This window comes from Phoca vitulina, unplaced genomic scaffold (assembly GCF_004348235.1).
Source record: "Phoca vitulina isolate PV1807 unplaced genomic scaffold, GSC_HSeal_1.0 scaffold70, whole genome shotgun sequence".
Taxonomy (NCBI): Eukaryota; Metazoa; Chordata; class Mammalia; order Carnivora; family Phocidae; genus Phoca; species Phoca vitulina.
In genome coordinates, this window is record NW_022589773.1 from 1,506,424 (window position 1) to 1,527,814 (window position 21,391).

The window sequence follows — 21,391 nt, forward strand, 5'->3', positions numbered from 1 at the left end:
GGGGGGGCGGAGCAGCGCAGGTCGCCCGCCGCTCGGTCGTCCGTGGCCGGGAAGGCGGCTGGAAGGAGCCGGACTCCGGGTCATGGCGGCGCCGGGCGCGCTGCTGGTGATGGGCGTGAGCGGCTCGGGGAAGTAGGTCTGGGAGGGCGGGGGGTCGCGGGGGGCGCACTGGAGGAGGCGGCGCGCGCGGCGGAGGCCGGAGCCGTCACCGTTCCGGGCCCGCGGGGTACGCAGGGTTCTGGGGAACCTCCAGCTTCCCTTTGCAGATGAGGAAGCTGAGGCCCGGGGCACCTGCCCGTCCCGGGGCGCCGAGACCCAGGTTCTCCATCGACGCCCGAGAAGCTCTAGCGAAAGCCCTTTGTGAAGAGGCGCCTGCTGGGGCGCCGCCCGCGGTGGCTCCGGCGGTCACTAGGGCCGGTGTTTGGGAGTCTCTTGTCAGAACGCGGTGGCAGGGTGCGAGGCCCAAAGCACAGGGGCAAACCTCGTCCCAGTCTCCCACAGACCTTGTCAGGCTGGGCAGAGCGGCAGCTCCCTCCTGCCGGCCTTTCGTGATGAGTTTTTAGAAAGGCAGTTTCACCTGCTGGTCTGTTTTCTCTGTGCTGCGATCAGCGTTTATCAGCTTTACCTGGAAGGAGTCACTGTTAATAAGGAGTCACAAAACCCCCTAAGGATTTGCAGGGAGGAACACCGGATGCCACAAAGCCTCTGCCCAGCCCAGTCTGACCAGCCTGGGGGCTGGGAGCTAGACTTTGGCTTTCTGATTAGACCAAACTCTAACTGTGCCCTTTACCGGAAAAAGCAGCTACTGCAGCATTCCGCCACAGGCCCAAAAGACAGATCTTAATCAAGTGAAATATCGTAACTTCAAAGGCCTATAGTACCCTTCTAGAATTTTCTGAACCACGAACTGCTTGTGTGGTCAAGTATATATTAAAGACTCTTTCTTGCTCCAGGTAGGAATGTTTAGGTTTTCCAAAATTATTGTGGCATTTTTAGCTTCATCTCTTGAGAAATTAAAATAATTTGGGGAGTCTTGGAATAAAAGTAACATAAAACATGGAGCCTGAAAATCCTTAGCTGTTGTATGAGTTGAAGAAGTTGAATGTAAGACTGCTTCTATGGTGTGATGTAGTGGATGTCAGGAGCCCAGGGTCTTGGTTCTGCTGCTCCTGCCTGCTTGTGTGAGCTTGGACAATTTATGTACCCCTCTGTGCCTTGGATCAGATTGGGGGGGGGGGTCTGAACCATATGCTTTATATGGTTATGATATTCATGCATTCAGTAATTATTTATAGAGCTTGATCCTGACTCCGTGTCACTGATATATAATGAATAGGACAGATAAAATCCCTGCCCTCAAAAGAGTTTACATTCTAGTATGGGAAACAGACAGGAAGTGAATAAATACATGTACATAGTGTGGTAGGCAGTGGGAGGTGCTCCAAGGGGAAAATAAAGGAGAGTAAGTAGAACAAAGAAGAGCAGGCAGGATGGTGAGGGAAGGCTCTCTGACCAGTGGTATCTGAGCACAGGAAGTGAGGGACTAGCCTGGTGGCTAGCTAGGGAAAGGGCAGTATAGACAAAGGGAATGTAGCAAGTGCAAAGGCCCGGAGGCTTTGTTTCATTGTGGATTACCAGGGAAGCCACTGTGCTGAGTAATGGGAGATGAGGTCAGAGAAACAATGAAGGCGAGGAGAAGTGGTCATATGCCGGAGATATTCTGAAGGCAGAACCAGAAAGATGTTTCGATGGACTGGATGTGGGGCATGAGAGAGGGAGAAAGGTGTCAAGGATGACTGGGATTTTTGGCTTGGGTAACTAAAAGAAGGGAGTTACTACTGACTGATGGGGAAGCAGTAGGCAGGGCAGGTTTGGGAAGAAAAATAGCAGAAGCTCAATGTGGGATGTGGTGAATTGCCTATCAGTCATCTGAGTGGGTTGGTCAAGTGGTTGATTGGATATCCAAGTCCAGAGTTCAGGAGAGGAACTTTAGATATAAATGTAGGAATCCTTGGTGCGCAGATATATTTAAAGACATAAGATGTTGAGATCACTGAGGGGGTGAGTAAAGATCAAGAAGCTGGCCAAGGACTGAGCCCTGGGCCCTCTGACCGTCGCTGACAGACTGAGTAATAAAATGAGAATGATTATATCGATCAACAGATGTAGCAACATTGAGTTCTTTGGTGACTTTTGTGAGCCCTTGTTAGGGCCTTGCTGGATTTTAAATTATACTCCATAACATTTGAGAGGAAAAAATGTCTCAAGAAAACAACAGTCTCAAACCGGAAAGAATGTAGTTAAACCACTGTTAGAACAACAATGTGAATCATTTACTTATTTACTATGTTTATTGCCTCCCCCTCTCCTACCTGAATGCAAGGGATCTTTTTGTTTACTGCCCTGTCTAGAACAATGCCTGGCATGTAGTAGATGCTCAAAAAATATTTGCTGCCTCAATGGATGAATGAACAAATGAATGAAGGGAGCTATTTGAATAGGTGGCAGTGTTAGTTTTCTTTATGTTTTAACAGCCTTTGTGAAGACACCCTCAGCTTCTGGCCTTTTGAATATCTTTTGCATTTAATCGGTGCCCCAGCCAACCACCACTGTCCTACAGTCTTTTTCAGTCTCCTTGATCCTGATTTAGACCAACCTGCTTAGAGACCTTTGGGCTCCAGACTGGCTTGTAATGCTTGCTCCAACCAGTCTCCTCTGAGCCGAGCACTGTGCCTGGGGTTCCTGTCTGTGTCCATGTCAAGTCCTGCTGTTCTCTAGTTCAGGAGGTTTGCATAAGCAGTAGACAGTGGCTTTTCCTTTTCCTTCAGTCTCCTCCCTGCCAGTCTACACCCAAATCTGGTTAGCTCTTTTTTTTTGTTTTGTTTTATCAGTGCTTTTTATTATTATTATTTTTTGTATTAACATATACTGTATTTGTTTCAGGGGTACAGGTCTGTGATTCATCAGTCTTATACAATTCACAGCACTCACCATAGCACATACCCTCCCCAATGTCCATCACCCAGCCATTCCATCCCTCCCACCCCCCTCCACTCCAGCAACCCTCAGTTTGTTTCCTGAGATTAAGAGGGTCTCATTGTTTTTCTCCCTTTCTGGTTTCGTCTTGTTTCATTTTTCCGTCCCTTCCCCTATGATCCTTTGTTTTGTTTCTCAAAGTCCTCATATCAGTGAGATCATATGATAATTGTCCTTCTCTGACTGACTTATTTCGCTTAGCATAAGACCCTCTAGTTCCATCCACGTCGTTGCAAGTGGCAAGATTTTTTTTTTGATGGCTGCATAATATTCCATTGTATATATATATACACCACATCTTCTTTATCCATTCATCTGTTGATGGACATCTTGGCTCTTTCCATAGTTTGGCTATTGTGGACATTGCTGCTATAAACGTTGGAGTGCACATACCCCTTTGGATCACTACATTTGTATCTTTGGGGTAAATACCCAGTAGTGCAATTGCTGGGTCGTATGGTAGCTCTATTTTCAACTTTTTGAGGAACCTCCATACTGTTTTCCAGAGTGGCTGCACCAGCTTGCATTGCCACCAACAGTGTAGGAGGGTTCCCATTTCTCCACATCCCCACCAAGATCTGTTGTTTCCTGACTTGTTAATTTTAGCCATTCTGACTGGTGTGAGGTGGTATCTCATTGAGGTTTTGATTTGGATTTCCCTGATGCCGAGCGATGTTGAGGACCTTTTCATGTGTCTGTTGGCCATTTGGATGTCTTCTTTGCAGAAATGTCTGTTCATGTCTTCTGCCCATTTCTTGATTGGATTACTTGTTTTCTGGGTGTTGAGTTTGGTAAGTTCTTTATAGATTTTGGATACTAGCCCTTTATCTGATATGTCATTTGCAAACCCATTCTGTTGGTTGTCTTTTGGTTTTCTTGACTGTTTCCTTTGCTGTGCAAAAGCTTTTTATCTTGATGAAGTCCCAATAGTTCATTTTTGCCTTTGCTTCCCTTGCCTTTGGCGATGTGTCTAGGAAGAAGTTGCTGTGGCTGAGGTCGAAGAGGTTGCTGCCTGTGTTCTCCTCTAGGATTTTTTTTTTTTAAGTAACAATTTTAATTGCTGCTTTATTAAAGCAATTTTTTATAAACATTTCTATCATATTTAAAAGGTCAAGTTCATTCAACTAAGAACCAATTAGAATATGTGACAACCCTAAATCTAATTTTTTAAATCTAATTTTCTGGCCAAGAAATTAAAGCAAGGTTATCCATATAAAGACACAATCCTAAAGATCATAAGCCTTGACCTAGAGAAAGCTATGCAGAACTGGTGGGGGGAAAAACAACTTATTGATAGCTTTCCAGCGAAAGTTCTAAGTTTTGTCTTTTTGGTTTTTTTGTTTTTTTGTTTTTTTTACCTCTGCATCACTGCATTTCTCTTTATATTAAAAGGTGCTAGAATGTTTCAATTTGTATCTTCTGATTCTGTAAGTCCCTCTATAGTTACCCACAGAAGTTACTACATTTATAAATACCAAAGAGGTAACAATTCTCAAATTTTCTAGATTACTCCAATAAAATATTTTAAGTTTTCCTATGATTTGAGTATCCGTATTGTCTCTGTAACAAAGCTGGGGGTCGGCATTATAGATACATAAACATAACAGTCAAAAAAAAAAATCCACTTTCCTGAACAATAAGAAAAAGCAATGATGGTAAATCTCGAGAACATAGTCAATTTTCTAGGATTCTTCCCTTGAAATTGTGACATTTGATTTCCAAACACATGCCAGAGCGTACATGGTTCCCAACTGTACTAAGTAGGTGAGAAGCTGAAATCCTAAAATGTTCATCTTCCAACTTTCCCCAGTCTGTGGTCTGTCTTTGGATCAGCAATAATTGCCTGAACAGCTACTATGGCTTCATTAATTTTTGTCTGTAGCTCTCTGAGCTCTTCTATATGCAGCAATCGCAGAATTTGAGCAGCTTCATTAAGAACTGCATCTCCCGTGTCAAAACCAAGAATATGTTTGTCTAAAGCAACAGGCAAGCCCTCTTCCGTCTGATTTGCTTTAGCAACTGCATCCTGGCTCAGGTGCTCCCGGACCAAAATGCGAATTGCCTTAAGCATTGCCAGGTAATCATCATGACGCTGCATCTGAAGAAGGTTACCCAAAGCCATTACACCAGCCTTAAAATCAGGATTATTTACATCCAAGTTGATCAATGGCTCTGCATTTTTAGCTGCATTGTCAGCATTTTTTGTATTACCAGGTACCAAGTCCTCGTATTTTTCAGCATTATCTCCATATTCAAGTCTAACAGTTAAACCAAGAAGCCAGTCAATTGCTTCTTGTAGATCTTGAATCTTGAAAGGACAGTTAACATCTTTGAGATACTCTTCAAAGAACTTGGGCCAGTCACTGCTGTGGATGTTTCTTAAATTACCTCTGTCTTCAGTCTTGTAGTGTCTGATTTTCTGGTCTTCAAGCCAAACAAGAAAGTTTCTAAATTCTGTTTCATCTTTGCAGTTGAAGCCAGCCGGGTTGTGGTAGTCGAGGCCGTCAGCTTGCATCGGAACATGGTCCCCGCGTCTCTCCAGGATTTTGATGGACTCCTGTCTCACATTTAGGTCTTTCAACCATTTTGAGTCTATTTTTGTGTGTGGTGTAAGGAAATGGTCCAGTTTCATTCTTCTGCATGTGGCTGTCCAATTTTCCCAACACCATTTGTTGAAGAGACTGTCTTTTTTTCCATTGGACATTCTTTCCTGCTTTGTCGAAGATGAGTTGACCATAGAGTTGAGGGTCCATTTCTGGGCTCTCTATTCTGTTCCGTTGATCTATGTGTCTGTTTTTGTGCCAGCACCAGACTGTCTTGATGATGACAGCTTTGTAACAGAGCTAGAGGTCTGGAATTGTGATGCCGCCAGCTTTGCTTTTCTTTTTCAACGTTCCTCTGGCTATTCGGGGTCTTTTCTGGTTCCACATAAATTTTAGGATTATTTGTTCCATTTCTTTGAAAAAAGTTGATGGTATTTTGATAGGGATTGCATTAAATGTGTAGATTGCTCTAGGTAGCATTAACATCTTCACAATATTTGTTCTTCCAATCCATGCGCATGGAACGTTTTTCCGTTTTTTTGTGTCTTCCTCAATTGCTTTCATGAGTATTCTCTAGCTCTTTTAAATTGTGAGTGGTGCCTGATGTGTCCATCCCTGGCTCATCTTAGTCTTCAGTGTACTTTCTGTCATGCACAGCTCTGGCTTCCCCAGCCGTGGAGTTCATCACCAGTAGGCTGCAGTATGTCTCCCTTTGCAAGCTTCAGCACAGTAAACCTAATGGGAGAAGTTACAGTCCTTTGCAATCCTTTGGTTACATCAGGGAGGTCTCAGTTGGGTACACATGTGTCTTTAACAGCTAGCTCCCTGAGACCTTCTTCACAAAAGAGAGACAGGACCCTTGAATCCAGCTAGAATGTAAGCAGGGTTTTATTTTCATTATTTTCATATCCTGGGGACTAGCAGGTGCTCAGTATTGGCCGAGTGAAATAAGTAGTGAGTGGATACATGTCGCTCAGTTCCCCCCTTTTGCAGGTGAGAAAACAGGTGTAGAGAGAAAGGTGACTTGCACGAAGCATGTGGCCAGCTGTTAGGTGCTGAGACCCAAGCCCTTCTCCCCAAGAGTGCTGCCTGCTAGGGGAACAGCAGGTCCTTACCACACGCACCGCACAGAGGGCATTTCCCTCCCAGGCTGACTTCTCATTCAGAATCTTATTTTATTCTTTAAGAGTGTGTCTCTGTTAAACCCCAAACAAGAGTGTCAATGCTTTTATGAGCTCCTTTGAACCTTGTGCTGGGAGGTTAAACCCCCCGTCGGACCCCTCCTTCCAGTACCCTCCGTAAAAGCTCATCTCTATTCAGCATTTTTTTTTTGCAAAATATAATTATCTCTAGAACAGGGAACAAAAAACTTCAGAAAGAACTTCAGGAGTTTAATGAGATCTTATATATTGCTTTTTGGAAAAGAAAATTAGTGGTAACTCAGTAACTTTAAATTCCTGGAGAACGCTAACATCATGCTCTGGACTCCAGGGCCGAGAGCATTACCGTCACTGCTTCAATATCATGAAATTACTGGGTTTCAACATGGCGGGGTGGCTGTCTCCCAGGGCACCCCGCATGGTAGGAGGCACGCATGGGTTGGGAAGGGCAGTCACTTGAACCTCTGTGTCCTCTCCACAGATCGACCGTGGGCGCCCTGCTAGCATCCGAGGTAACCTGTTCTGATGCCTCCCAATGGCGAGGCCCATTGCACTGTCTCTTTGCTTCTCCCCCTTGGGCGCCCCTTCTTCTGGCCCATCGTGGTTTGTAAAACTCACCACGGACGTGGCTTGTGAAGCCCAATGGAGCAATCTTGGTTTTCTCCTTGGTGATCACCAAGAGTGATGAATGAAAGGAGTAGCAACCCAGTGAGCAGGGATAGTGACGTGGCATCACAGCCTCCCTGCTTCTTCGGGGGGGGAATGGGGGAAGGGGGTCACGGGGGGAGGGGAAGAGGGGCGGGGGTGGTCCTTGGGCTGCCCATTTCCACACCTGCCCGGCAGTATCCGTAATGGTGGTTGTCACACCCTTTACTTTGTTCTTAAAGCTGGGATGGAAATTCTACGATGCGGACGACTATCACCCAGAGGAAAACCGAATGAAGATGGGAAAAGGGATCCCGCTGAAGGACCAGGTAACATTTGCCGTCTGTTTCCAACACAGACGCTCCAGCCAGGAGCCGCAGGCGGAGCTCTCGCAGCACGTGGTGGAGGAGAGTTGGGGCCAGGAGAGACTATGTCTCCAAAGCCAGGCGCCCGGGGTCCTGCACGTGGTCAGCTCTGGCCCTGAACTTCTCTCCAAACGCAGAGCTAGGCGGGATCCCACCCCACGCCTGCTTGGGCAGGGTCTGCCAGGACACTTTGTCGCAGGCTTTTAATCTGCAGGGTGTTAATTCCCCAGGTTCTGTCTTCATCCTCCCCAGGCCTTTGAGCTGCCGCTGGCACCAGACTCACAACCACCCCGGAGCCATAGGGGTTGTTACAAATTCAAATCGAGCCCTCTGGAAACTTCCCATCCATCTCAGGGTCAAGACCAAACAGCTAAACGCCTCAACATGCCCCGCTCCAGTCTCTTCGGGTGCTGTGCCCGCCCTCCCTCTCTCCACCAGGGCCCCCCTGGCCCCTGTCAGTCACTCCTGCTGCCTCGCTCCGCCCCACAGGGCCTTTGCACCTGCTGTTCCCACTGTCTGAAATGCACTTCTGTCCCCTCTTCGTTAACCCTGCTCCTGTTCACAGCTCAGCTCCCGTGCCACTTCTTCAGGGAAGCCCTCCTGGATCTACTGAAGTAAAACCTCCTGTAATAAACTCTCATAGCACCACGGCCCACACGGCCCGGGGCCCGGTTGCAAGTTGGCACTATTTATCTCTGCAACTAGATTTTACTTCTGAAAGGGCTAGGACTGTGGCCTTTCTGTTGACCATTATATACTCCCAGGGCTGCCACACAGTAAATGTCGGAAGATACCTGTGACTCAGTTGTAAGGAAAGGAATGAATAGCACCTCATTCCTTTATGCACCGTCATGAGGCCATTTCCTAAGGGTCGCTCCCAGAGCAGAGGTGCAAACTGGACTCGCTGGTGTAACTCACTGTAGCCCAGGAGAGATGTGAGGGCTGGGGCCCCAGCCAGGCTCACAGGCCAGGGTGTCCAAAGGGCAGGAACAGAGTGGAACTGGCCGAAGAGCAACGCTGTGGTTTCCACTTTCAGAGACCTTGGCCCCAGCCGTGCTGCCACTACTCACTCTCTTCCCGTTGTCCTGCCCCGAGGGGCTGGAGTCCCTCACCATCACTAGGTCTAATTCTAGGGACTCTGAGTGTACACTTCTGTTTCAGGAGTATGGCTTGAGGTGGCCAAGATTCAGACTTTGAACCATCAAAATTAAGTTTGCAACATTTGACTTCAGAAGATAGGAGGAGGGAACCATAAAAGATATAATAATATCTTTATAAACAGAATAATAATCGGAGCATAATAATGACATTATACTAGAGATCAAGACATAGTACAGATAACCCGGCTCTACCACTAAGCCTGTGTGGCTTTTGGCAAATGGCTTAGTCTCTCTGTGCCTCATTTCCCTCCTGTGAAGTAGGGGTGGTAACAGGACCCATTTCATTGGGTTCTTGGGAGGATTAAATGAGATACTACTAAAAATATGCACAGTGAAGTATCCAAAGCATTCAGTAAATATCACTTATTATTGTCACTAATATATCTATATGAACACGTATGCGTAACATAAAGCATTTCTACCGAGTGTGTAAAATGTGACCGTGCCAGGGTTATTTTTCTCCTTGGTGAGTGCAAATAAAAGTTAAGTTAAAGAACTAAGTACAGCAACCCAAATGGATGGATTTTTAAAATGGCATTTAAACATCCTTCCTCCTGTTCACAAGCGAGGCTTGCTAAGTGGGCAGTCTGGATGGGGGGAGGAGTAGAGTTCAGAAGAGGAATTTATTGTATGGAAGAAAAAGTTATTGGTTACTGGAAGAAACATAATGAGTCATTAAATATATTTAGGAGAAACTACAAGTTAGCCAGACTTTAGACTTTCTCTCTTCCAGGGAGAGAAAGAGCTAGAATGGCAGATGGTTGACATTCTTGAGGAGAGCTCAGCTAGGAGTGAAGGTGTGGGTCACAGCTGGGCTGGCAGTGGGGGGGGGGGGGGGGGGGGAGAGCGGCTCCTGGTCACCCTAGGAACCAGTCCCACCCCCGTGATCCTGTGAGGAGGACCCAGGGGAAAGCCTGAGCAGAGGTACCGTCTCCTCTGGGGAAGGCTTGGGGAGGGTTCTGTGCTCAGAGGGCTGAGGTTTGAAGAGAGGCAACCTGTGTTGAATATTCCAAGGGCTCCTTCAGGCTATTTAAATGTAAATGAATACAAAATAAACTGTGAACTCCAGTTCTCGGGGTTACACTGCCCAAGTGTTCAGTAGCCGCACGTGGCCCGGGGCTACCACCCAGATGGCCCAGGGAACACTTCCCTCACGACAGAAAGCTCTAGTGGACAGCGCTGGCCTAGACAGATAAGCCCCCCAGGCTGTGACAGGATGTTACTAGTGTGATGATGCTGTTGCTGATAAAGGATCTGCAAGCTGCCAGGCAGTGTCCCCGGCCTCGAGCCAGGTCCATGCTGTCCCAGCAGCCCGCAGTGACACTGAAGCAGATTTCAAAGTCTGTTAAATGAGGGGGTTTTTGAGAAAAATTTTCCTGATTATAAATGTAACACTTGCCCTGTATGGAAAATTTGGAAAGTACTGGAAAATGTTTTTACAGAATACATCACTCTTGGTTTTATCTTTCAAAAAATACGAATTTTGGAGTTTGAATTTTGGAATTTTTTTCCTATCTTTTTTGAGGTATATATTCTTTTCACGTGTGTTATTTCCTCTGTGGTCTCTAGTTCATTTTCGTACCAGGTAAACACCGGTCCCTGGCCTCTGCTCTTCCCCGCCCGCTCCTTCCTTCCGCTCCATCCGCTGCCTCCCCCAGTAGCGCTGGGACGACTCAGTTTCCTGAGTTGTTCCTCTGAGCTCCAACTCCCCTTCTCCCTTTAACCACCATCCCCTTCCAGGAGACACTTCATGTCTCTAGATGTTTCCATCACATCACCAAAACCACAGGCCCAGGAATCTTTCCCTGTCCTCTTGATGTTCTGATTGAACTCCTGCTAGAACATTCTAGCAGATGTTGTGCCCACTACCTCCAAGCACTGGGCTGGGGGCAGGGGACACCATCAGAAATGAGATGACCTTGAATGTCAGACCCAGCAAGCAGAGATGCTCATTTGGGTTATGCTGTTTCCTCTTCTCTTTCCCCTAAGACTCTGTGTGTTTGACTTTCATAATTTATCCTATCATCTGTAGTAACTACTCACAGAGTTGAGTGAATTTGCTCTAATATCTCCTTTTCTTTCCAATTTCTGCTTTTGTGAAGAGGGGATCTCAAATCACTCCCTTTCATCACAAATGTGAACACAGAATTTGGAGCTCATGCCTCCAAGTCCTCCTATTTAACACCCTTACAGTAAAGCCCAGCCTTCTTATCAGTCACTCAAGTTCTTGACCACCAGTCAAGACGGTTTCTCCTGATCTTCCTCACCGCCAACTCCCACACCTCCTGCTCACCAGGGCTAAGAAGCATCTGCTTCACCCGTTTACTGAAGAGTGTCTGTACACCATCTTTAACACTCCCAGTCTTGGATTATGCCCTTCCCTCCACTTTTGTACAACAAAAGTGCTGTCAACCAAAAGTTATGGGATGCCTTTGAAACATTACTTAGAAGGAAATCTATGGGCTCTGGAAGCATTTCCGGAAAAATAACAAGAATGGAGAGTAATGAGCTAAGTGTTCAAGTAGGAAAAAACAATAAACAAAAAGGAAGAATGTAGGAAAAAAACAGAAATGAATGCTGAAATTAATGGAATATAAGCCAAAGAAACTATGTAGGTGATGAGCAATGCTGTTTGAAGAAAAAAAAAAAAAAGACAAATCTCTAACAAGACTGATCAAGAGTGGGGAAAAGGCACAATGAAGAGTAGGAATGAAAAGAGGGCTGTGAACAAACTGATGTTTGTATATTTAAAGACTTAAATGGGACAATTTCTTAGAAAAATATAAATTACTGTGGGAAAATGGGCTTGGATGGCAGAGATATGGTGGCAGAGTCTATTCTGCTTTTCCCCCACGTGGAACTAAGACCTTGCTGATGCTGCAGCTAGCTTAAGAATCAGGAGGGTCCAGAGATCTAACTTTATGTGTGGTCTCTTCCTGCTATCTCAGATACCAAAACTGAATCAAGAACAGAAAACCTGAACATAACATGATGCTCATTAAAAAAAAACTGAATCTGTAATCCAAGATCTCCCCTCAAAAAAGGCCCCAGGCCCAGATGGTTTTTCAGAGGAGTTTTGGTCAGCTTGGACCGCTGTAACAAAATACCACAGACCGTGGGCTTAACCAAGAGACATTCAGTTCTCACAGTCCTAAAGGCTGGAAGTACAAGATCAGGATGCTAGCATGGTCAGGGTCTTGGTGAGGGTCCTCTCCCTGGTTTGCAGGTGTGGGGGAGAGGAGAGGCTACAGCACAGGAGGGCAAGCACACCATAGCTCCCTGGTCTCTTCTTCAAAGGGCGCTGATCCCATCATAATGTCACTGCTTAGCTGCCCAGAGACGTGACCCTGCAGCCTTGTCATGGCCTACTTCTCAAAACCACTAAGATTTCTCTGGACTTTAACACTGATGAACATGATTAACTGTGTTTCTGTATAAATAAACAAGACCTGGGAAAGTAACTTTGTGTCTGCTTTAATTTCAGGACAGGATTCCATGGCTCTGCAACTTACATGACATTTTACTAAGGTAAGAGACCTTGGCATAAGCCAGTGAGTAAAGAAAACTTCAGAAAGTAGAGGCAAAAAATACATTCTTGAAATCACACCTGGCTGATGATAAAGGATCCCAGAAATGGAGGGCACTTCTGTCAAGTAATCAACAGTGATTTACATCAGCCAGAACCCATGTGTAATTTAGCTGGGCTCTGGAAATGAACCTTCTAGACAGCTCCGCAATTATCATCTGGGAATCCTGGTCAGCCAGTTGGCTTCCATAAGCCTGTTTCTTCATTTGAAAATAGGGATATAGTTCCTACTCACAGATCACTGTGAGAATTAGTGAGATGGGGCATGGGGGGCACTCAGAACGGTCTCTAAAACGTCGAAAGTGCTGGGAAGGTGGTAACCGAAGCCACCACTGACTGTTCTAGTCACATCTTTGTCTCCACCTCTTCCCACCCCCCACTTCAAGCTGGGGCAACCAGGGAATACGTGGGGTCATTTGTAAGTGAACAGGTCACCAGAATTGGGAGTCCCAATTTGTCTGCTCTGTATCATGTTCTGAGCAAATGAGGTCCCCTCCACCCATCTGGCGACCTGACCCCTGGGAATCCTGGTTGGGATGTGGAGAAGGATAAAGAAAAGGCAGGGAATGGCTTATAAATCTTGCTTTCTAAAATGAAGATGACATTTCATATTTTATAAATCTAAAACCATCTGCACCATATGCAATTAGAATATACTTAAGATTAAAAGTTCAGTTTACTTTTCCACACCGCACTGACATAGCCAGCCACCCTGTCTTTGCATAGGCTTCAAGTTCAGGGCTTTAGGGCTTCAGGGTTTCAGAACTCCTACCCATCTGGGTCTCCAACCTAAGCAGACTCTTCAGGGATCAAATACACTGACCTGTGACGGAAGCAGAAATGAAGATGCTCAGGAGAGCAGCAATCAGACATTCAGACCCAGAATAAACAAGCTCTCACCCATGACCTCTGGGAAGAGCAGAAGGCCCAGGTACCTAAGTTCGTTGCTGATGATACACTCCATCCACTGGATCTCAAGTGTACACTGGCCATAGATCAAAGGCAGGCGCCTTCAGAATTCTCAGTTCTGAAGAAAACATTCTACCAAGTACCCAAGCCAGGGTTTACCCTTCACCCTTCACCTCTTTACTTGAGTCCCTTCCCAGCCAGAAGACGGCGGCCTCTCCTGACCACGGACAGGGGCACAGTGGGGGCTCACTTACATGGGCAGTCTCGAGCACGCTGGCTCCCCTTCGTGGTGCCTTGTCACTCTGCCTCTACTTCTGGCTCAGGGTTTTTTCTTAGCACATCCCTGGACGCTTCTCTTATCTTGCTCACCTTGACCACAGAGAGTCTGATACTCCCCTTTTCTCCTGCTTTCTCCAGCTCTGCACTGGTAACTTCACCAGACTCCCAGCATATTGTAGAGTAGGAACGGGGAGAAGCCAGCTGTGAGATTTAAATCACTGAACGCCTTTGGAAAACCTGAGCTGAGGTGTGTGTGGCACAGGCACCCGCCAGCAGCCATCCAGGTCCACACTCGGTGGCTGAGGAGCAGAGCTGACCCTTCCAAGCACTTCCTGTGCACTGGGCACCTTGATAAACTGTTCCTCACAACTCTATGGACAGGTGCTCTAAGTAGCCCCATTTAACAGATGATGAACTGATGCTCAGGGAGGTAAATACCTTGCCCAAGACAGCTCGGTTCACTAGTGGAAGGAACATCTTTACCTTAAAGCCAGGACTGCCTGATACTCGACCACCATTTTGTAATGCCTTTCACCGGCAGAGAAGTAGGACTAGAGTCTTCAACCTAGAATCGACACCAGTTATTTCAAAGGTCCTCATTCTTTAGTCCCACTCCCCCCCGCTTTTTTAACAGAGATGTAGCCTCTGGACAGCATGTGGTTCTAGCCTGTTCGGCTCTGAAGAAAGTGTACAGAGACATCTTAATACGAGGAAATGATTGTGCACCCCTGAAGTGTGATGAGACGGGGAAGGACAAACAGCCAGCTGAGGTGAAGCTCCTTGTGGTCCATCTGAGTGGGTCGTCTGAGGTCATCTCTAGACGTTTACTCGAAAGAAAAGGACATTTTATGCCCCCTGAGTTACTGCAGTCCCAGTTCGATATTTTGGAGCCCCCATCGGCTCCAGAAAATTTCATCCAAATCAGTGTAGACAAAAATCTTTCAGAGATAATTGCTACAATCATGGAAACTCTAAAATGAGAATGGCTTCAGATCGGGGGTCCAGAACAATCAAGCAGACATCTCTATCCCATCCCAAACTATGTTCTAGTGTCTTTGCCAATACCGTATTCTAAATTCTTGGGGTGAACAAACCCTAGTGTACTGAGCTATACTTGTCTGGGTATATTTTTAGGAATCTGTGCTCTGGTACCTGGGGAGGAGATAGGAGGGAACTTTGAAAGTAAAGCTTCAACAGAAATCCAAATTCCTGTGACCTAATCAGATATCAGAGGGAATTCTATAATCGATACTGTAAATCACAACCTTATTCAAAACATCCCTGATTGTGTCTGTATTTGAACAAATAAATGAAACTTGGCTATCCTTGGCATCCCCTGGAAATTGGTCCCAGGAGCAGAAACGTGTACAAAATCGACCGCTCACCACACGCTTCCTAATCCTCTTTCCTTGGATCATCTCAAGATAAATAAATAAAAAGCACATATAGTTCATGGATATAAAAAATTGCAGAGGTGGAACTTTAGTGGATGAAGCATGGGACTCACTGACCCAACTGTCCCCACTCATTTCACGGAGACCCCTGTGAGACCAGACTGGTGGCAGCCACCTGCCCTCTTGCTGCTACAAGTCGTCAGCAGGGGACTCTAGACAAGGAAGGAGCACCAGAGCCACCATGGCCTGACATGAAATGAACCTTCCCCCCCCGGGGCAGCAATGGGCCAGGGGCAGCCGGGCTGGGTGAGGCTGTGCGGGAGGCTGGAGGCCCTGGTATGTTCTGGGCCAGCGCAGGCTGCGTTTCAGCCCTTTCCCCAGAGGCTCCAGAAAGAAGCGTCCTTATCCCCCTATCCTAACCTAACCTCTGTCCTAGCCCCAGAATGCAGCTACTCTGTAGGGCCACTGATTAGCCCTGCCCAGAAAGTGAGCTTTGGAACCAGTTACCCGTTTTTTCCCACAAGGGCATGCAGCCTGTCTTGGGAACTACAGAGAGAATATGTGCCGGGGTGCCAGGGGATGAAAGGGCCCTTCTGGGTAGACAGACCTTGCTTAAGAAACCATGAAGCCTCAGATCTTCCTCTCTGCCGGGTGATTTGAGAGGCATCTCCTGCCTGGCTTCAGTCTGCATCAGCCCTCAGTACTTGGGGGTCCAAGCCCTCAGGCTGGCTGAGAGTCACCCCAAGACAGAGAGGAAGGACCCAGTCAGTCCACTGTCCTCAGTGAGTCTGGACTGGATACCGTGATGGGCACTCCGCAGGGTCTGCAGACCTGTCATGCAACACAGAGCTCTGGCTCTCGGGTGGCTTCCATCAGGGTGGAAGGACAGGGCATCTCACATCCTCTGGCAGAGGCTAGAGTTCTCAGTGAAGGCCATTGCTCACAAAAAAGAACTGATTTTCATTCCACTGGACTGTCACGTAGGACCTGGTGAGAAAGCCTGCTTATAAGAGCACAGAAGCTATTATATGCATAAATAAAAATGTTTTTGCAGTTATAATATACACTGAAATTTCCAGAGTACCAAAAAGGAACAACTGTATTCTTTTTTAATTTTACCTAGAGTTGTTTACCATGTCAGAAAAATCACAGTGTTTTTCTGTCACGAATGTAACACACCTACGTCAACCTGCGTTTGTAATTCTTCATTCACAGTGATCAGCCCATGGGCACAAGCACCCATCTGCTCCACTGTGTTGGTCTAGGGCAACTGTGTCCAAGTGTTACATACTGAAACTCAGTTTATCACAAGTTACTCCTTTTTTCTCCTTTAGAGGGAAGGTATCATATTTACTATTTGCTGGGGTAAGTTTTATTAGACATCAGTTTCACTTCTGGAAGTGGGACATCAGAAAATAGTTGTTAAAAATGAAGAGAGGCACTGGATCTCCTGGGGTTGAGAACCACTGCTTAAATTCCGAGATGGACACAGGGAGGCCAAGGCGTGCGCCAGTGCTGCCCTCTGGCGGCCCCGGGGAACACCACAAGCACAAACCGGTCTCCCAGCCCTTGAGAACACTAGGAGGCAGCCATGGGTCCTCTCCCTGGGTTGGGGGCAGTGGAAGGCAGCTCCCCACCCAGTCCTGACCATACCCTTGCTCAGGCTCTATGACCTGCAAAGAAGAGGCAGGTGAGACCTGTTTGCTGTGGCTCAGATAGATGCCAATGATTTTCTCCACCCTGCAAATACCACTTAACCACCCCCTCTGGCAGGAATTCTCCATCTTGCCCCCTACTCCACGGGAGGAAGTTCAGGTTCAACGTTTTCCTTTCCTCTAAGACGTCGCCTGCCTCATAAAGTTGTGACAACTGAGAGTACACGCACGGTGTGGAGACCACAGCCAACACAATGAATGCTAGCTCGTTACGCTTGTCACCCTTGGCGTCCGAGGCCGCGTGGCCACAGGACAAACTCCCACTCTGCCTTCCCGGCTGTGGAGGAGCTTATGAACCCCTGCTAGGTAGGTGAATCTTAAGTCTTTGGGCTCTAACAGGTCCTTCTTAACCCGCTGCCAGTGTCTGCTTCCACGCCCGCCCAGCCCGGGGGCCTGACCGGACTCGGACATCTGCCGTCCACCAGCTCTGCAATCAGGAGCCGGACGAGACTGAGCTCCAGGCACAACACTGCCACACAGTCACTGGGTAACCACGGGCAGGGCACCACTACGGGGTGTCCCCACCAGCTGCCCCAAAGTTCCAGAACTGTCAGGCCAGGCCTCTCTAGAGACTGCTCTGATGAGCAAACTATCTTTCAGTGGATGGGAGTGCAAGAAGGGAGAAATTAAAACAGGCTGGCCCTAACCAAAGATACCATCAACCAGATTTTAATTTCTGAAACTACCATGCAAGTTGTTTATTCTCCCTTCACTGAATAGCGAATCTGTATGTTCAAAATGATTGAAATTAAAGTATTAACTCTATTATGGGCATTGTGAATGCCAATAATTACCAAGGAGTAGAGTATTAGACATCCAGCCTACAAGGTTGTGTTGGACCTCAATGTAGGGAGGTGTTTTCAACCCTTACAGAATCTCAGGTGTAAAATACAGCCTGGTGCCGATTTCCAGACAATCTTCAATCCCTCCAGTGGAGTTTCCCCCAGTGGCCTTAGATGCTATAGAAACTGAATTTCACTTTCTGGGTTACAGATGGAAAGTCATGGGCCATCACTCAGGAGGACCCAAGACCTCAAGCTGAATATCTAACACATAGCTCAACTAAGGATCCAATCAGATTGTGTGGGGGAAATGTCCCAAAATCGTGACAGTCAATGGTAGGACCTGCACATCTGAATGCCCAGGGGGCCTAAGCAAAAACAATAATGGTGAGATATAGCAGACATTAGGGAATGGTGAGGACTATGGCACAATAGAAAATGCATGCATTATCTAAAAAGGGCAGCCGCTACTCAGCTCCAGATGATGCAGGAACATACCTGCATTATACAAGTTGGGTTTATTGGTCGTTGCATGACAGAGAACAGACCTTCAGCACCATGGGGGGAATCTCAGTAAGATGTCACAAAAGGACTTATATTTTGGACACATTAGGTGATTTGAGGGGGGGATTCAAGGAAGCTATGGAGGAAGTAGGGAATGATTGGGTATCTTAGTAAGGTGAGAGAAATGAACTGAGGCTAAAAGCGATCATTCATCAAGACGTGTCCAGGACAGGGAGGTATTTGGTCACTTTTGTGGAACGGATGACGTTCATGTTTTTCTCTGTGTGCAGGCACGATTACAAAATGGATCTTTTGACTTTGGTCACAGAGCAGTCTTGTAGCCATGTAGGTATTCTGCGAAATTATTCAGAAGGACAGAGAGACCTCGCTTTTAGTAGTAAGGCCAGCTCCTGGATGACAGGCACTGCTTTTCTTCCCTCTACTTGTCAGGAAGGTCTTTTAGGCCTACATTTGACACATTTATCTTGAGGACACAAAACAGAGCTCAGAGGGTTTAACCTGAACTTCCATTCTCAAGAAGTGAGAAATTAGTAGGCTTTCCATTTTAAGTAAAGGGTCAGGTTGCAGTAGTTGGTTACACTCTGAGGTCAGAGGCTTGAATAACAAACTAGTGGATTAATCTCTGAGGATCTATAGCACTTCCTTCTGTAGTTGGGGCTTCTGTGGTTAATCTTTTAAAAGACTACTGAACTGGTTTCCAAGTAGCTGCACCATTTTACATTCCCACCAGCAATCCTACCAACACTTGTCACTTTCTCTTTGTCCTGACTACAGCCATCCTAGCAGGTGTGAAGTGGCATTTCATTAAGGTTTTGATGTGCATTTCCCTAATAATGTTGTACATCTTTTCATATGCTTATTTGGCCATTTGCTTATCATCTTTGGAGAAATGTCTATTCAAATTCTTTGTGCCTTTTTAAATTGGGTTGTTTTTTCCTCTTTTTATTGTTATGTTAAGAGTTCTTTATATATCCTGGATACTAGATGCTTAACAGATACATCATCTGCCAATTCTGTGGGGTTTGTTTACTTGATCAACTCTGAAGCACAGAAGTTAAAGTTTGCTAAAGTCCAACTTACTTTTCATTGGTTACCTATGTTTTTGGTGTCATATCTGAGAAACTACTGCCCAGTCCAAAGTTAAGAAGATTTACACCTTTGTTTCTTCTGGGAGTTTTATAGTTGTAGCTCTTACATTTATGTCTTGGATCCATTCTGAGTTTGTTTTTGAATAAGAATATGAATTGCAACAAGATCCCAGGTTATGTGCATGCACAATGAAGTTGAGAAGCACCGCCTTAAATGACTAATCAATTCCCATTTCCCTTTAAATCCGTGGTTCTAACCTTGGCAGCACATTACAGTCACTTCAGCTTTACAAAATCATGCCTGACTTCACTCAGAACAATTCCACTTAGTCCGTGGTGGGCTTATTTTTTAATCTCTTCAGTTGATCCTGATGTGAAGCCAGGGCTGAGAACTACCACCTCTTCACAAAGTCTGCACGGAATGTCTTTGCTAGGCTGGTCTGCAGCTACTGCCTGCTTAATATGTGGTATTTGGATTTCCAGCAAAGCCACAGTAAGATTGGGATTGGTGTTCACGGTGACTACAGTACATGAGATTGTAGGACACAAATCACACTTCAATCACTAGAAGATGGAGGTCATATTGAATGGTAGTATATGCAGGTAGAGTGGAGACAGGTACGAGAAGAGGAAATAAAGAACTTCAACACTGTTCTGGGAAAACCAAAGATCTCAGGTTGGCCAAGAGCATGGTCTACAACTAGCTGTATTTTAACCTCTAGTTACCATGTTCTGTTTGAACCATTATTTGTGCTTGTTCTTTTTCTTTCTTTTTTTCTTGAATGGAAATGGGTTGAACTCTTAGTCTTTCCTTTGCAAATCTAGGACTGCAGAACCAATTCAAACAGGCCAATGACCTATGCATAAGAGCTAAACTGATAAAATTCTTGGAAGAAAAACACAGGAGAAAAATCTTTATGACCTTGGATTTGGCAATGGATTCTTAAATATACCACCAAAAGCAAGAGCAACAAAAATAAATACATAAAACAGATAAATTGGACTTCATCAAAAATTAAACACTTTCGTGCAAAAAACATCAAGAAAGTGAAAGACAACCTACAGAAAAGGGGGAAAATATTTGCGAATCATGTATCTGACATTGAGCCGCCCCTCGCGCTCCACACTCAGTAGGGATCTTGCTTGAGATTCTCTCCCTCTACCCCTCACCCCCACACTTTCTCTCTCTCTCAAATAATAAATAAATCTTAAAAAAAAAGATTCCCTCTCTATCCCTGTGCTCCTCCCCCCCACTTTCTCTCTCAAATAATAAATAAATCTTAAAAAAAAAAGATTCCCTCTCTCTCCCTGTGCCCCTCCCCTCGCTTGCTCTCATTCAAATAAATAAGTAAATAAAAATAGACAAAGGACTTAAACATTTCTATAAAGACAACACACCAATGGCCAATAAAAAGGGCACAAGAAAGGGACACCTGGGTGGCTCAGTTGGTTAAAGCATCTGCCTTCGACTCGGGTCATGATCCCAGGGTCCTGGGATTGAGTCCCGCATCGGGCTCCCTGCTCAGTGAGGAGCCTGCTTCTCCCTCTGCCTGCCGCTCCCCCTGCTTGTGCTCTCTCTAATAAAAAAATAAAATCTTAAAAAAAAAAAAAGCACAAGAAAAAAATCCTCTTCATTAGTCCTTAGGGAAATGGAAGTCAAAACCACAGTGAGATACCATTTCACACCAGTAGAATGGCTGTAATTTAAAAACGGAAAAGAACTTGTGTTGGCAAGGATGGAGAGAAAACTGGAGCCCGTTCACTGCTGGTGGGTATGAAAGATGGTGCAGCTACGGAAAACAAGCAGCTCCTCAAAAAGTTAACAATTAAAACCACTATATATGACCCAGCAATTCCACTCTAAGTATGTATCTGAAAGAATCGAGACGCAAATGGATACTTACATGCTTATGTTAGAAGCATTATTCGCAACATCCAAATGGTGGAAGTGTCCATCAACAGATGAATAAAATGTGGTCTCCCCATACAATGGAGGATTATTCAGCCGTGATGAAATCAAGTACTGATACATGCTACAACCTGGATAAACCTGGAACACATACTAAGTGAAAGAAGCCAGACACAAAAGCCCACATTTTATATAAATCCATTTAAATGAAATACCCAGAACAGGCAAATCTGGGCAGAAAGCAGACTAGTGGTTGCCAGGGTTATGGGGGAAATGGTAAGTGACTGCTTGATGG

At 45.8% G+C, this 21,391-nt stretch overlaps 1 protein-coding gene and 1 pseudogene across 3 annotated transcripts; one reads left to right on the forward strand and one right to left on the reverse strand.

Annotated features, from left to right (window-relative positions):
* The first annotated feature begins 46 nt into the window (after positions 1 to 46).
* IDNK (IDNK gluconokinase) lies at positions 47 to 18,959 on the forward strand. 3 transcript variants are annotated; one of them, XM_032392851.1, is made up of 6 exons: positions 47 to 132; positions 5,508 to 5,608; positions 7,221 to 7,251; positions 7,627 to 7,713; positions 12,394 to 12,437; positions 14,318 to 18,959. In XM_032392851.1, the coding sequence occupies exons 2-6, from the start codon at positions 5,586 to 5,588 to the stop codon at positions 14,661 to 14,663; spliced, it is 531 nt and encodes a 176-aa protein (XP_032248742.1). In that variant the 5' UTR covers positions 47 to 132; positions 5,508 to 5,585; the 3' UTR covers positions 14,664 to 18,959. The 3 variants fall into 3 exon arrangements, with proteins under 3 accessions (XP_032248742.1, XP_032248740.1, XP_032248743.1); XM_032392849.1 differs by lacking the exon at positions 5,508 to 5,608 and having other exon boundaries at positions 48 to 132; positions 14,318 to 14,882; XM_032392852.1 differs by lacking the exons at positions 5,508 to 5,608; positions 7,221 to 7,251 and having other exon boundaries at positions 48 to 132.
* LOC116624727 lies at positions 4,102 to 5,559 on the reverse strand (annotated as a pseudogene).
* Positions 18,960 to 21,391: the final 2,432 nt, after the last annotated feature.

What these genes read in the sequence shown, in the direction of transcription:
- IDNK (XM_032392849.1), top strand. Translation starts at nt 83, where the DNA reads ATGGCGGCGCCGGGCGCGCTGCTGGTGATGGGCGTGAGCGGCTCGGGG. An exon ending in GGCGTGAGCGGCTCGGGGAA is followed by an intron (nt 133 to 7,220) that starts GTAGGTCTGGGA and finishes TCCTCTCCACAG; the next exon opens with ATCGACCGTGGGCGCCCTGC. An exon ending in GGATCCCGCTGAAGGACCAG is followed by an intron (nt 7,714 to 12,393) that starts GTAACATTTGCC and finishes CTTTAATTTCAG; the next exon opens with GACAGGATTCCATGGCTCTG.